A 14,056-nucleotide genomic window follows, 5' to 3' on the forward strand; every position below is an offset into this window, starting at 1 on the left:
TTATGTATTATATAATTTTATACCTGAAACCTATATAATTTTATTAACCAACATCACCCCCAATAAATTCAATTAAAAAAAAAAAGGGGGAACAAACCCTGCCTACACCTTGTCTCGGACTTCTGCCCTCCAGAATGGAGACAATACATTCCTGTTGTTCTTAGCCAAAGAACAAAAAAAACAAATGGGTTTCTCAAGCAATAGCTAAAAACATATTATTGCAATGTTGTTAAAAATGACCTAGACTCAAATATTATATATGCTAATGTATATCACCAGGCTTTGGCCAGAATATCAAGAATCCTCCCATCTCTGGGTTGACAGCGACAACTTTAAAAAAATGAGTTATTGGATCAGCTTCCAAGCATATTTAATGTCAGTGATAACACAGCAAGAGGAGGGCTGGTCCCTGAGCTATGGCCTGTCTGAGCAATAGCAGTAATTCATTAAATGGCTAATGAAGCAAAATGGGATGACAAAATAGTAACAATAGTGACAATTGTTATCGTCTTTGCTATTGCTGACTTCACCGAGTCCCTCCCCTGTACTAGGCTTGCATGTTTACATGTATTAATCTATTGAATCTTCTCAACAGCCCTGTGAAGAAATAGGTATTATTATTAGTCCCACTTTTTAAAGACGAGGAAATTGATGTCAGCGACTCAATCAATAATGTATTATCTTCATCTTCAAAAGCAAGTTTTAAGACCGACTTTTCTGGTAACACCTTGGAAAGTTGATTAGCTTTCTGAAGAAGTATCATTATTGATGTTTTTCTATTTTCAAAAATCAGTCTCAAAAAGAAGAACAAAAAAGAGACTTATAAACATTCTTTTGATTGTAAAGTTAATTTACCTTTAAAAAGCTTTACCATGACATGCTCCTTAATTCACTCATTATGCTCACCCCCCAGCCCCCAGTGAGCATATCATTTGTAACCTTGAACTAGTTACTCATTCAACTCCTTTAAAGGCCCCAGTTCACCCAGCTGCAAAAGGAAGTGGGTAGATGGCTTACCTCTTTGGAAGACTTTTTAGAATTAAGATGATACATGGTTCAAGAAACAGACATGAGCCGTGGTAATACAAGTACAGTTAGGCTGTCTGGCCTCTATTTCGGTGATAAATTGCTTAAGCAGTTGTGCATGGACAAGCTCCATGCTTAGCCAAAGACAATGGTGTGGACACACATTCCTTGCTCTTTGACCTTGCTTATTGCTGCTGCTTCTATCTGAAATTTTCTGCTTTTCAACAACATCCTGGGTATACTGTTTCTCAGTGTTTTGAGAGGAAGTCCCGCAGCTGTTCGGAAACGTACCCTGATAACGGCTGCTCTGACTTCCCTTCCTGGGATATTTGTTCTGGGATCCCTGCAGCACTTTCTGCTCTTAGTCCCCACCATGCGGACTAGCCTCCGAAACTCCAGTTAGTCCAGGTATGCGGCTAGTCTGTGTACCTTTTCACCATTGCTTTCTGAGAGTGAGGTTATGGAAGGAGGTGGAGCTGCCATTTCTTCATCAGAAGCCAACAATCCTTGAAGAAGAACTCGGGGTGAAAAGAGATCTGCGTACTGGGGCCTTGAGCAGCTCCTGGTCTGCTCCGGCCAGAGGGAGTGCCTTGAGGGAGAGGAAGTGCAGGGGCCTGCTTGCCCGGGAGCCACACCTGGGCCTATTCATTGCCTGGAAGAGCCACTTTTTCATGAAACTTAAACATCCTTAGAAATCTATTTTTTTCCCATGCCTTCTGTCATTACTGTCGACTTTGGTCTCTTTGTTGCTTATTCTCACTGAAGCCTATTTTACGTCCTTTGACCCTGCCTTTCCTTAGGCTCTACTCCACCCTTTCCTGGACCCCGTAATTTTTTCCTTCAGCCACTTTCTTCCCAGCGCCCGACTTCCTTGCCCTCCAGACTTGTCCTGCAGAGCCCAGGCCTATGTGAGTGGGTCACCGTCTCTTCTCCTCCTTCCCATTCTTCCTGCTGCAGGAGGAAAGCCACCAAATGATGTGCTGATGTCGGTGCAGATGTGTCATCTCCAGCCCAGCCTCCCCTTGTGCTATTTTGTGATCCCTTTCCTCGTCCATACCCCCTCCATCTCCCACCATCCACTGTCATTACCCGAGCTCTTCATTACTTCTATCAGTCTGTACCCCACCCTGAACCCGCTCACTCTGAGCGTGGCCTTCCCCCTGCTTCCCTGAGAAATGATGGACATTCGTTCTCGTGAGTTCCTTTGGCTCCTTCTGCCCTCTCTGCACCCTGCTCTCCTCCCTCTGTCCTGCTTTGGGAGATAGGTGACCCATCTCTGTCCAAGACGAAGTCCTTCCTTGGGTTGTAGATTCCACGCTCCTCTCGTTTTCTCATTCCTTCCTGTATCCTCCTTATCTATTTCTATTTGTTCCTCCCTCTTGGCATATGGAGTTGTTTCCTACCTCATTTAAAAAAAATTAACACTATAAGTTCCTCTGGCTACTTACTACTCTATTGAATTCATTCCCTTCTATCCAAGCACCTTGCTTCCCTCCCTCCCTTCGTTCTGTTCTGTGCAGCAGGTGTTTATTAGATTTTTCAGAAACAGATTTCTGGTGTTATGGAACTTGCCTTCTATTGGAGGGAACAATGATAAGTAGGTGGGTGAGTAAACACAGTTAATGTGCAATGACAACAGGGTGATGTGAAAGAGGCGACAGAGTGACTGGGGGGTGGGCGCCTCAGAGAGTGGGACTAGGGATGGCCTCTTTGAGGAGGTGGCATCTGGGTTGAGACCTAAAGGGGAGAAGGAACAATCATGCTAGGATCCTGGGGGGAAAGCATCCCATGAAGATGGGAAAGAATGGGCCAAGCAGACGTCCTGAGGCAGGAATGAATTTGATTCAAGGAAACCAAAGAAAAGTAATTACTCTTGCCATTTCACCTCACATCATCTTTCAAATCTGGCTTCATCCTTGTCACTCATCTGAAATCATTGTCGGGAAGGCCATCTGTGATCTGTTTGCCTCCAGTGGCCCATTTAATGTTCATTGTTCTTACCCTTGATTTAACAGCTGCACTGCTGAGCAGCCCCTCCTCACCTGGGGGTGGCCTCCTGCTTCTCCATCCTGCCTCTCTCTGTACTTCCCTCACTGCCATGGACCTCTCTGTCTCCTCTGGGGACCTGCACACTCTGCACCTGCATGGGTGGGCTACCCCGGGCCTGCTTCCTGGGATCCCTCGCTCATTCTGCAGTCTTCCTGGGCGATCTGCCCCACCCATAGCTTCACCTTATATGCTGGGGACACCTAACTCTGTCTAAAAAAAGTCCCATCTGCTGAGCGTCAGACCTCCTCATGTAGCTCCTCAGATCAGCATAACCAAAACTTAACTCATACCCCTTTTCTCACCTGTGACTAGAGTCACTCTACTTTTCTCCCTATCCCTCACCTGCCATCCCATTTCTAACCAACTTCTCCCAAACGCTGTCTCGGCATCTCTCCTGCCTCGCCTTTTCTTGCTGAATCATTGTTGTTCTTTCCTCATTGCCCTCTGATCTCATTCCCTGTTGTCCATTCACACTCCACACTGCTGCGAGAGGATAATACTGAAATGGTCTCGTCTCATTCCTCGTAAAGACCTAGAGTGCTCCCCCAAGCTCCAGGGCGGTGAGGATGACCTAGCGGGCTGGCAGATGTGCCCCACCTGACTAGCCAGCCTCATCTCCCATCTCTCTCCCACACCTGCCTTTTGCATCCCAGCCTTGCTGATGTTTGCCAGACATAACAAGTTGGGTTTTGTTTGCTTTGTTTACTCAGTAACTTTGCTTATGCTGCTGTCTTCCCTGAAATGCCCTCTCTGATTTTGTGGTTTAGGCAAACACCCACTCAGTCTTTAGTTCTGCTGAAATATCTTTGCGATCAAACTGTCCATACCCTCCAGCATGTGGAGACGCCCTCCTTTCTCTTCTTTTACGTCTTGGGTGGACTCTCATAGTTGCTTCTCATATCATTTTGCCTGTTTTGTTTACCGACCTGCCTTCCTGTCTAGAATGTGAATTCTGAAAGCACAGTGATTTTTATCATGTTCATCTTTCTATGTCTAATACAGAACATGATAAATAATAGCTGTAAGAAAAATCAATAAGGATAAAAATAGCCATGTCAAGTGAACATGAATCATGGGAGGCTGGTGGGTCACCTGGTGAGGAGCCCAGCCCACTGGTACATAGAAGTCATACACTCATCCTTATTGTCAAGTCCCGATTGCTCTCCTGGAGTGATAGGTAGGCTGTAGTTTTGTTGGGGAGATGGCTCTAGAAAGAAAGTCAACTGCTAGTACTAGTGAGGAAGTGAGCACTCTAAATGCGTGAAGCTCTTAGAAATCTCTGATTAAGAACCGAGTGTTGAATGTGTCTGCCTGGATCTGGGACACGAATCAGCACAAACCAAATGCAATAACAGAGAGGAGAAAAGCGCTTCGTGAACTCTTTCAGTAAGGACACCAGTCAGTGCAGCCACTTCTTAGCGAATGAAAGAAACATTTACTGAAAGTTGAAAACAGTGATACACTGGAGTCAGGACCTGACTAGAAGCTGCTAGGAGCAGATGCACCGTGATGCCCGAGAAAGCAAGGCACGTGCAGACGTGTCTATAACCCTGCAGATGAGGAGAAGCTTTAAAGTGGTTACTATTTATGTATGTATGTATGTATATATGTATGTATGTATGTGCCCTTAGCAGGAACCAAACCTGGGACTCTCTGGTCCGCAGGCCGATGCTCTAACGGGCCAGGGCTGTTGTTTTTTTTTAATGGGGAGAAATTATTTATGTTATAGTATCTGAGCGTTTGGCAGTCTTAGGACATCTCCTTTCACAAATAAATGTCAGTTACTTTCTCTAAAAAATAGAGCTGACAACACGTGCTGCTGTAATGATGTCTCCTCTATTTCGTGTGGTCTGGGAGAGGTACTCCATCTAAGCAGAGTTTTCTAGATACCTGAAGCATCATTTTGGAGTAAAATCTTTCTCAGGCATTTCCATGTTTTCTTTCTTGAACAGGGTAAGGGTAGTGTGCTCTCGCAGTAACAGAGAGAGGGTGTATTTGCTCTTTGCAGTATTTCAGAGGCAGTTTACATGGGTGGATCATTTCTTCTTTATAGTAAATTATCTCAGACATTTAAATTTTATTTTTACAATGATGTTTTGCCTCTTCCCCTCCTGTCAGGAGGTGACCTGTCGCTATTGACTACTGTCTCATTTCTACCTGTTATAGATTTTCTTTTCCTTTATATTCACTTTTTCTTGTTAGCAGTATTTTTTTTTTTTTTTCATGAAAACACCTCCCTTCAAAAGCAATTACTTTTGTTGTAAACTGTGAATTCAGATTGTTGTTTAGCAACTGTTACCATTGTGTGTTAAAGCGAAAGAGAAGCCCTCGGTGGATGTGAAGATGATTTGTGGGTACATGAAGTAAGAGTTACTGCAGACTCTCTGTTGTTTATTCTGACTTCTGTATTTCATGTTCCTGCTTTTCTATACTGAGCTATTGCTGTTGCCTATGAAAAGTGACCTCTGCGGGGGGGAACCGTGCACAGGGGTGTGTGCCAGTCAGTCATTAACATGTTTGGTGAATGTAGGAAAACCACAAGTCTGGTCTCAGTGTGCTCATCTGTGAAAAGAGAAGGCTGGATTAGATGGTGTCCGTTCATGTCCCGATGTGCCGAAGACATAGTTCAGCAAAGAAGAGTTTGCAAGCCCTTAGACCAAAGTGTCTGGAGGAGTGCACGGTCACATTGACTTGAGAGTGTCATGGAATCTTCCAAGAGGAAGAGGACAGATTTAGGAGGTGGATGGGTCAGGCTGACTGCGGGGGAAGTGTGTCTTGAGAAAGTGCAAGGCCTTTTCAGAGGAGAGCAGTTATTGTACTAAAATACACAGAAGATAACATTTACCATTTTAACCATTTTTAAGTGTGCAGTTTTATGGCATTGAGTACATTTACACTGTAACTATCACCAGTACCATTTCTAGAACTTTTTCATTATGTCAAATAGGAGCTCTGTACCCGTTAAACACTAACTCCCCATTCCCTGCTCCCCCAGCCCTGGGCAACCACCAGTCTACTTTCTGTCTCTGTGAGTTTGACTATTTTAAGTACCTCATGCAAGTGAGGTATCTTACAATATTTATCCTTTTGTGACTGGTTTATTTCACATAGTACGTGTTTTCAAAGTTCATCATGTTGTAGCATGTATGAGAGTTTCACTCCTTTTTGAGGCTCAGTAATATTCCATTGTGTGCATAATCCGTGTTTAGTTTATCTATTTATCTGTTGGTGAGGTTTGGATTGTTTCCATCTTTTGGCTGTTGCGAAGAATGCTGCCATGAACATGTGTGTACAAGTATCTGTTTGAATCTCTGTTTTCATTCCTTTTGGGTACGTATCCAGAAGTGGACCTGCTGGATTGTATAATTATTCTGTGTTTGACGTTGAGGAACCGCCAAATTGTTTCCCACAGAAGCTGCATCATTTTTTATTTCCACCAGCATTGCAAGAGGGTTCCAGTTTCTCCTGGGGGAAGTAGTTGTATGTGCTCGGTATAAACCAGCTTGACTGGAGCCCAGATTTTACAAGACTTACAATGAGGACAGTAGATTGGGACCAGATTCCACAAGATCTTAAAAGCTGGCCATGGTATTGGTACTTTATCCTATAGACTTTGGGAAGCTGGTGTGGGCTCCTGAGCCGGGGGAAAGGCAGGACTATGGGGGTACTCCAGGAAGGGTCAAAGGATATGTGCAGGATGTATTGGGCCCTGGAAGTGGAACACGGGTCAGCAGAAGGCAGCAGTGATCCAGCTGGCAGACCTAGGCTCCATGTGGGAAGGTGGGGAGGCAGGGATGAAAGTGGAGATATTTATGGGCTTATGTAGCATTGGCTACAACCTATGCACACTCATGTGGAGAGAGGGTGAGGATGAGTGTTAGGAGTGGTTCTTCCTTGACCTCATGATTTCTGAAGTCCTACATTGAAGACAGGATGTGGAGAGAGGGCCGGCCTCTGGTTAGCTCCCTGTCTGCTGAAGGCATAAACATTTGCAGCAGACCATGGAGCTGTATCTTGGATACCTGGAGATGTCCCCACCTGGTGGGCTGTCCTAGGGCCTGGCCCCGCAAGTAGGCTGAGACAGCATTAGGATGCTTGCCCAGGGAGCAGAAACACCAGACTTTAAGTGAGAATGGAGGGAAAGAGGGGTGGAGGGGGTGCCAGGGTGTCGAAACCAAAATATGAGCTAGCTCCAAAGTTCTTATTTTGATCTTCAGTTTGCATAGTGCACAAAAATGATACTGTCCTACAAAATATCACAAGGAAGGTGTTTGTGGCCGATTGGCTTTGCATTTGCTGTTGTGTGTGTCAGTTTATTGGTGGAAAACCATGCCTGCCTCAGAATGCTCAGCCCCTTCTCTCGGTCCCTTCGTGCTCCCGCCACTCAAGAGTTCTAGAAGGCATGCGGTCCAGTTAGGCGTTGTCCTTTATGTTACAAGAAGACCAAGAGTGATGACTGAGTCCAGGTGTGGGAGGTGTGCCTCTGGTTGTAGTAGGCAGATAGCTGGGTGTGGGTTTCAGTGGACATGGGTTGCAAGAGAGTTTTAAATACCTTATTTAAAATAGATAGAATAAAGGGATCTAAAATCAGGTGTATAAGCCATAATTAATTTAATTAGGCAGAGTATGGGGAAATATGCTAAAAAGTTGATGTGATAACTGTTTCAAGGGCGTAGGATGTGGGAGACCATGAGAAAGCCGCGGAGGTCATGGCTGCAAGGTGACCGGGTGTGCGGGCCTTCCCTGTGGCAGGGGCGCCCCACCTGGGAACCCCACGAGCTGCTGTCACCTCCCCGGCCGGCCACGCTCCGCAGAGGCAGCCGTTCGGACGTGAGGGTGGGAATCACAGTAATAAGAATCATTACCTTCTTAAATAGATGTCCATCTCTTAAGACGGGTTTGTGTATGTTTCTATCTGTATTTTCAAATCTGGGGGTTTTCAAAGTTAATGATTCTTATCCCGGTGCTGAGAAAGAAAATGACTCATTTCAAAACAACAACAACAACCCCGGCCCACGTCCATTTACCTGCACGGTAAACCTCAGCTGCCTTTTCCACGTCTGTTGCCGGCTGGAGCGGACACGCTGCTGAGGAGTACCGGAGGTTTGAGGGACGCAGCCGCCGACCAGGCCTGTTCCACTGTGCAGACACTGAGCTCGGCTCCTTCTGTCGGCCCAGCCCTGTTGGACCCTGGGAGTCCGTGGTTCACCGGCTGTGTAGACACGCTGGTGGTGGGGGAAGAGCCCTTTGCTCCCTCACCCAGCACGAGTTGCCTAAGAGCATGAACAGGCCTTGAGGGAACCACTCAATTTCCCCAGGGGTACTTGGAGCTTCCTAAGAAGTGAACCTCCTCCTTTCTTCCATGAAGGCCCTGCAGGGACCCTGGATTCTGTTCCAGCAGGAGCTCTGCAGAACTTCAGCCAGTTCCCCGCCTCTGAGGGCTGCTGAGCACCTGCCCATCACCGTGCTCAGGTCCCCCGCACTCGCTGCCAGCGGACGGCACATTCTGCACCTGCGGACAGGCTGTGGGACAGCTGAGGGACATGCCGATCCCAAAGCCCTCTCCGTCGCACCTGCAGGAGATCCAAACTCTGAACAGGATCAAAGGATGTAAAACAGGCTCTAGGACGAAAAATGATGAGGCAGAGAACAGAGAGGGGCACACGGCCGAGGTCTGGAGACCTGCAGTTCTCTCAGAAGGAGAGAGGGCGCGGAGTCAGGAAGCAGAGAGAAGTGCTTTGCCAGGGGCCTTGAGACTGAAACTGACTCCAGGCCAACAGTTTCCCTGGACATTTACTTCTGTAGCCACTCAGAGCCTGGATGGTGCTTTCTAGCTATGTGGGGATTAAGGGGATGGAAGGGGTGTGGAGCAGAAAACATGGTAAATCAGAGATAAGAGAGGAGGAAGCTTATCTGGTGTTTTGTTGAATTTGACCATTTTTTTTAACTGTAGAAAGAGCAGCCACCATACCGGTGATGTTGGGAAGGCAGTGCAGGGTAGGTGCCCACGACCCTGGGCTCACTCCAGAGGGAAGTCCTGTGGGGCCAGGCCCTGGGGAGGCTCACCCTGAGAGTTGAGCTGAAATGCTGGGTCACATCTTCAACCTGACACGTGAGACTGTGTGGACTTTCAGTAACAGTGGTGTGGGGGTGGAACTCATTTTGGGGATGCGGGGGTCATAAATAGACTTGCTCTGGTGCACCAGGCTGTGCTGGTTCTCATGCTGCTTCTCAGGGGTAGGAAGGACGATATGGAATTAAGATGTGTGCCTGCCACAGTGCTGGGTATTTTAAGTGTTTTCTGCTTTAATGCTTCCAGATGCTTCCAGAGGGTCACATGGCCCATAGGACTGGCCCTGAGCCACTCCAGGTTACCTTAAATAGATCACTATGGTCCGTTCACCTGAAATGGCTGTAATTTTTAAGAAATAATATTAATGCAGTATTTAAATTAAATAAATATAATAATTGTAATTATCTAAACATATTGCAGAAAATGCAGATAGTAGCAGAAAATAAAAGACATATGGCCCCACTCCACATCATAGCCAGTCTTATTTTGACATATTTCTTTATAGTTCTTTCTTTAATGCTGCTAAATATAGTTTTGTATCCAGCGTTACAAACTTTCCCTCATGTTTTTATGAAGTCTTCATAACTGTGATTTTTTTCTATTAATGGGTATTTTGATTTCTTTGGGGATTTTTTTAAGTGGGAGCGTTTTGAGTTTTTTCATAGTTATTAGATGTAGAGATTTAATCTGAATTTAATGTGTGTGTGTGTGTGTGTGTGTGTATGTGTGTTTTAAAGGCATTTTGTGCTAGGTGTCTGCTGTATTAATCACACTGTCTTTTCTTATATTTCTGTTAATAGGAATCTACCGCACAGAAAAGGATAAAGGCACTTTGTATGAGCTCACGTTCAAAGGGGACCACAAGCACGAATTCAGACGCCTTGTCTTGTTTCGACCGTTTGGCCCTATCATGAAAGTAAAAAAAGAAAAACTCAACATGGCCTACACACTCATCAACATTATTGTGCCACTGGCAAAGAGGGTGGACAAGTTCCGACAGTTCATGCAGAATTTCAGGTTTGTTTATTTGCACCTGTTTATCTTCCTCCCTGTCGTGCATGTTAAACGCTGATATCATTTCCCCTCATCTCCCTCATTTCCCCTGCCAAGTACAAAGGCTTCTTTCTCTTCTTGTTCAACTCTGATTTCTTCATAGCAACTTTATCATTTGTTTGCTTTTCCCTAAAGCAATTAGAAAACTGCCAGAGAAGCAGATTTACCTTCAGAAGGGAAACGTTAGGGGGGGCCTGGGTTTTCATCAGGACCCACAAAGAGGGCCTCCCTGCCTACCGTGTTCAGTTCTCACTTGAGTTTGGGCTCAGGTTTGGGGACAGAAGGGGCCATACGATAGCCCCAGTAGAGTGGGCCCTCTCTCAGACTCTCAGAGGCAGTGCCAGGTGTCCATGGACTTGCCCTGGAGGCTGGACTCGCTGTGCTGGAGGCTGGCTTCATTTGCTACCCTGCTCTAGCAGCAGCTGGAATGGATTGAATCAGAATCTACTTTTTATTCTAATCTCCGTCTCCTAAATTTAATCTCCGGAGATTAAATTTAGAATTGTGCCAAGAGGTTTCCGATAACTAATTTCTGTAGCTACTCAAGAAGACTACCTGGGGTTTTGTTTTCAGATGCAGGAATGTAGTTTTTACATGTGTGTCTTAAGGCCTTGCGCAACTTTGGAGCTTGTAAACTACTGTGGCTGACATTCACTTACTGGTTCAGGTTAATCAGCTAACTTAGCCAGCTTGTTTTAAAGACAGAAAGTCATAGGTGTCTAATTATAAATCTTGGAAAATCAATCTTATTTATTTATTTAGAAAGAGAGGAAGGGAGAGAGATAGAGAAACATTAATGTGAGAGAGAGAGAAACATCGATCGGCTGCCTCTTGTATGCCCCTTACTAGAGAATGAGCCCGAAACTTGGGCATGTGCCCTGACCGGGAGTCTAACCAGGACCTCTCAGTCCATAGGATGACACTCAAACAACTTAGCAACACTGACCGAGCTCAAACTTATTTTTAATCTTTTATCATTAAATTCACATTATTAAAAGCCAGTAATGATCAGTATAAGGTTATGGTTGATACTTCTCAAAATTCTGGGTAATGAATGTACTCTTTTTGTAATTTTTACATTTGAAGAGTAACCCTTTTTCAATTAAATTTTAAGGTCAGAATCCAGTAGTCTTAGAAGAGACCTTTGGAGGTCATTTGGTCTAATCCCCCCTTAGAACAGTCAGTGCAGAATCCCTTGAGAACATTCCTGACATACAGTTCTCTATGCGATGTGTGCGTGTACCATGTAATACTTCACACGGTAGGCTGCCTCTGTGTTGACCAGCTCTGGATAGAAGGCCACTTTTATTAGGACTCAAAGTCCTCCTCCCTGTCATTTCTACCCAGTGGGCCCCATTCTAACCTCTGAAGAAAGGATTGAACACACCCATTTCTTCTTAAACACCATAGCCTTTCAGATAGTTGAAGAACACTGTCGTAACCCCTTTGTCTTTCCTGTGATGTCACACAGAGCAGGCCGGGCGATCTTTCCATCTGCCCCCAGTTTGTGGAGTACCCCTGTGGGCACAGTCACCGTTCTTCTGGCTCCAGTTCGGAAGTGTCTGTGTGGCTTGGATTCTGTCAGCCTCCCTTTGGTGTCTCTGTGTTCTCTCTCTGTTTTCCTTGGAATGGCAGGGTGCTTCTGGTTGATTAAGCATGGCATCCTTAGAAGGACCGAACCTGTGGTTGGCATTAAGCATGAAGTCAAATCATTACTCTCAGAAGCTGGTGTGCGCATTCCTAGAACTAGTTCATAGTAAGTTCCTTTGGCTGAGAAGCTGCCTAGAGCTTGCCGGATTAAGGGCCCTGAGATTTGCTTCAGCACACGGTCCAGTCTCTGAGCTTGCTGGGCTCGATGAGGTAGTCTTTACGCTGATGGGATGTCTGCCCAGTGGAGGGCCAAGGCCCCTCTGTGGGACTCCAGAGCCTGGAAGAGCAAGATATATATATATATGACTGGCGTGTGTGTGTGTGTGTGTGTGTGTGTGTGTGTGTGTGTAAACACAGTATGTGTAAGATTGGATTGCCTTAGTACCATGAGTATTGCAAGTATTAATAACAGAAATAAACCTAGAAGGGAAATACTGTAAAAAGTAAAATCAAGTCGCTTACAAGTCACCAAAATTGGGAGGGTGAAGTGAAACTGTAATTCTAGTTAATGTTTTAAAAACCAACAAAAAGCCCTGGCCGGTTTGGCTCAGCAGTTAGAGCGTCCGCCTGCGGTCCGGAGAGACCTGGGTTCGGTTCCCGCTAAGGGCATGTACCTCGGTTGCAGTTTGTCCCCGGCCCTGGTTGGTCGTGCGGGTGGCAGCCACTCGATGTGTCCCTTTCACATCGATGATTCTCTCTCTCTCTCTCTTCCTCTCTCTCCCTCCCACTCTATCTGTACAAAAAATGGAAAAATGTACTCGGGTGAGGAAAAAAAAAAAATAAAAACCAACAAAAACCCTTAGGGCTTTCTTTCTTGACTGTCACTCCTGAGGTGCCCATGTAGGCAGGAGAGGGTGGGTGGGGTATTCAGAGGGCCTGTGTGTGTGCCGGACACTCCACCAAATGTAGGGCTGAGGAGGAGCTGGAGATGTAGCGCCTGCCTTCATGGGAGTGAATCTGCTCACATGAAGCCAGAAGCTATGGCAGAAATAGACACAAGGGACAGTGGGGCACAAGAAAGGCTTCCCAGGACAGTGGGTGCTTGAACAGAAGCCTGAGTTGGGGTTTGCTCTGTCGTCCATGGTTTCTGAGTGCATTGAGGTCTCTGAAAAAAAATGAGATGAGAGATGGTACTCAAACTGAGAATATTTAGTTCTATATCAGAACTCAGGGAAGGTGGCTTTTCAGATCAGCCAGCAGAGAATGGATTGTTCAGTGCCTGGCTTTGACACAGCTAGTTAAACATAGAAAACATTTAATTCTTACTTCACACCAAAACCCAAAGTAAACTCCAGTCAATTAAATATTTAAATGCAATTACTATGACCATAAAAAGTATTGGGAGAAAATGTAAGGGGCTATTTATTAAATAGTTGATGTTGTCTTTATGAAGTCACTTTCATCACAATACTAGAAATTATTAACTGTGGTAGGCAGGCACTGAATCCCTCTTTTGGATTCTCTCTGTTTTATATAATTACCACATATTTTATTTAAAAATTCAATGACAGTTTTTTTTCTGGCTTTTATAATTTAAACATGACTTTCTAGTTTGTAAAAGTGATACATGGCTATTATGAGATGTTAATACAATATAGATAGAACATAACATGGATTAAGTTATTTAAAAATTCCCTCCTGACCCTGCTTCCCAAAACTAATAATTTTTAATATTAATTGAATACTGTTCTAGGTACCTTTCTTTGTGTAATTTGCATATGTAAGAATAACTTGCTAGCTAGGAATAATTTAATACAACATGAGATATACTACATATTCTATTTTTAATTAAATAATTAAATTTTACCTTAGTTAAATTTATAGAGGAGAACCTGAAGTATAGCAGAAGAAATTGCTGGATATTTAAGAAAATGTTTCTCAACTATAAGAGATAGTGGTTCCTAAGAGATTCCTCTGAAGTTACAAAAGTGATTATGCAAAACAGAGATTATGTATTTTTTGCTACACATTTTAATTTTAGACTGGATTGATTGAAACATTACAGCAAGAAGAGGAATTCAGCACATTATGCTTTCTCCCTCTCCTGTGTTCCATTGCCCAATTCAGTTAGCTCTGTATTATATTTACCTTGTCAGGGTTGCAACCTTTACATTTTGTTTTATCACCGCAGTTCTTATGCTTAAGTGAATTTAATTTTCATTAGCAGCCCTCTGACAGTAGCTTCTTCATGCCTGAGACCTTGGT

The 14,056-nt window shown here is 44.6% G+C and overlaps 1 protein-coding gene across 1 annotated transcript in view; it reads left to right on the plus strand.

Annotated features, from left to right (window-relative positions):
* Positions 1 to 14,056, plus strand: part of LOC118622545 (chondroitin sulfate N-acetylgalactosaminyltransferase 1) — a 227,385-nt gene that overhangs the window by 178,656 nt on the left and 34,673 nt on the right. The window contains exon 5 of the mRNA XM_036249924.1: positions 9,949 to 10,165. Within this exon, the coding sequence (XP_036105817.1) occupies positions 9,949 to 10,165 (217 nt within the window). The remainder of the gene's footprint in view (positions 1 to 9,948; positions 10,166 to 14,056) is intronic.

Source organism: Molossus molossus, unplaced genomic scaffold (genome assembly GCF_014108415.1).
Source record: "Molossus molossus isolate mMolMol1 unplaced genomic scaffold, mMolMol1.p scaffold_m16_p_9, whole genome shotgun sequence".
Lineage (NCBI taxonomy): Eukaryota > Metazoa > Chordata > Mammalia > Chiroptera > Molossidae > Molossus > Molossus molossus.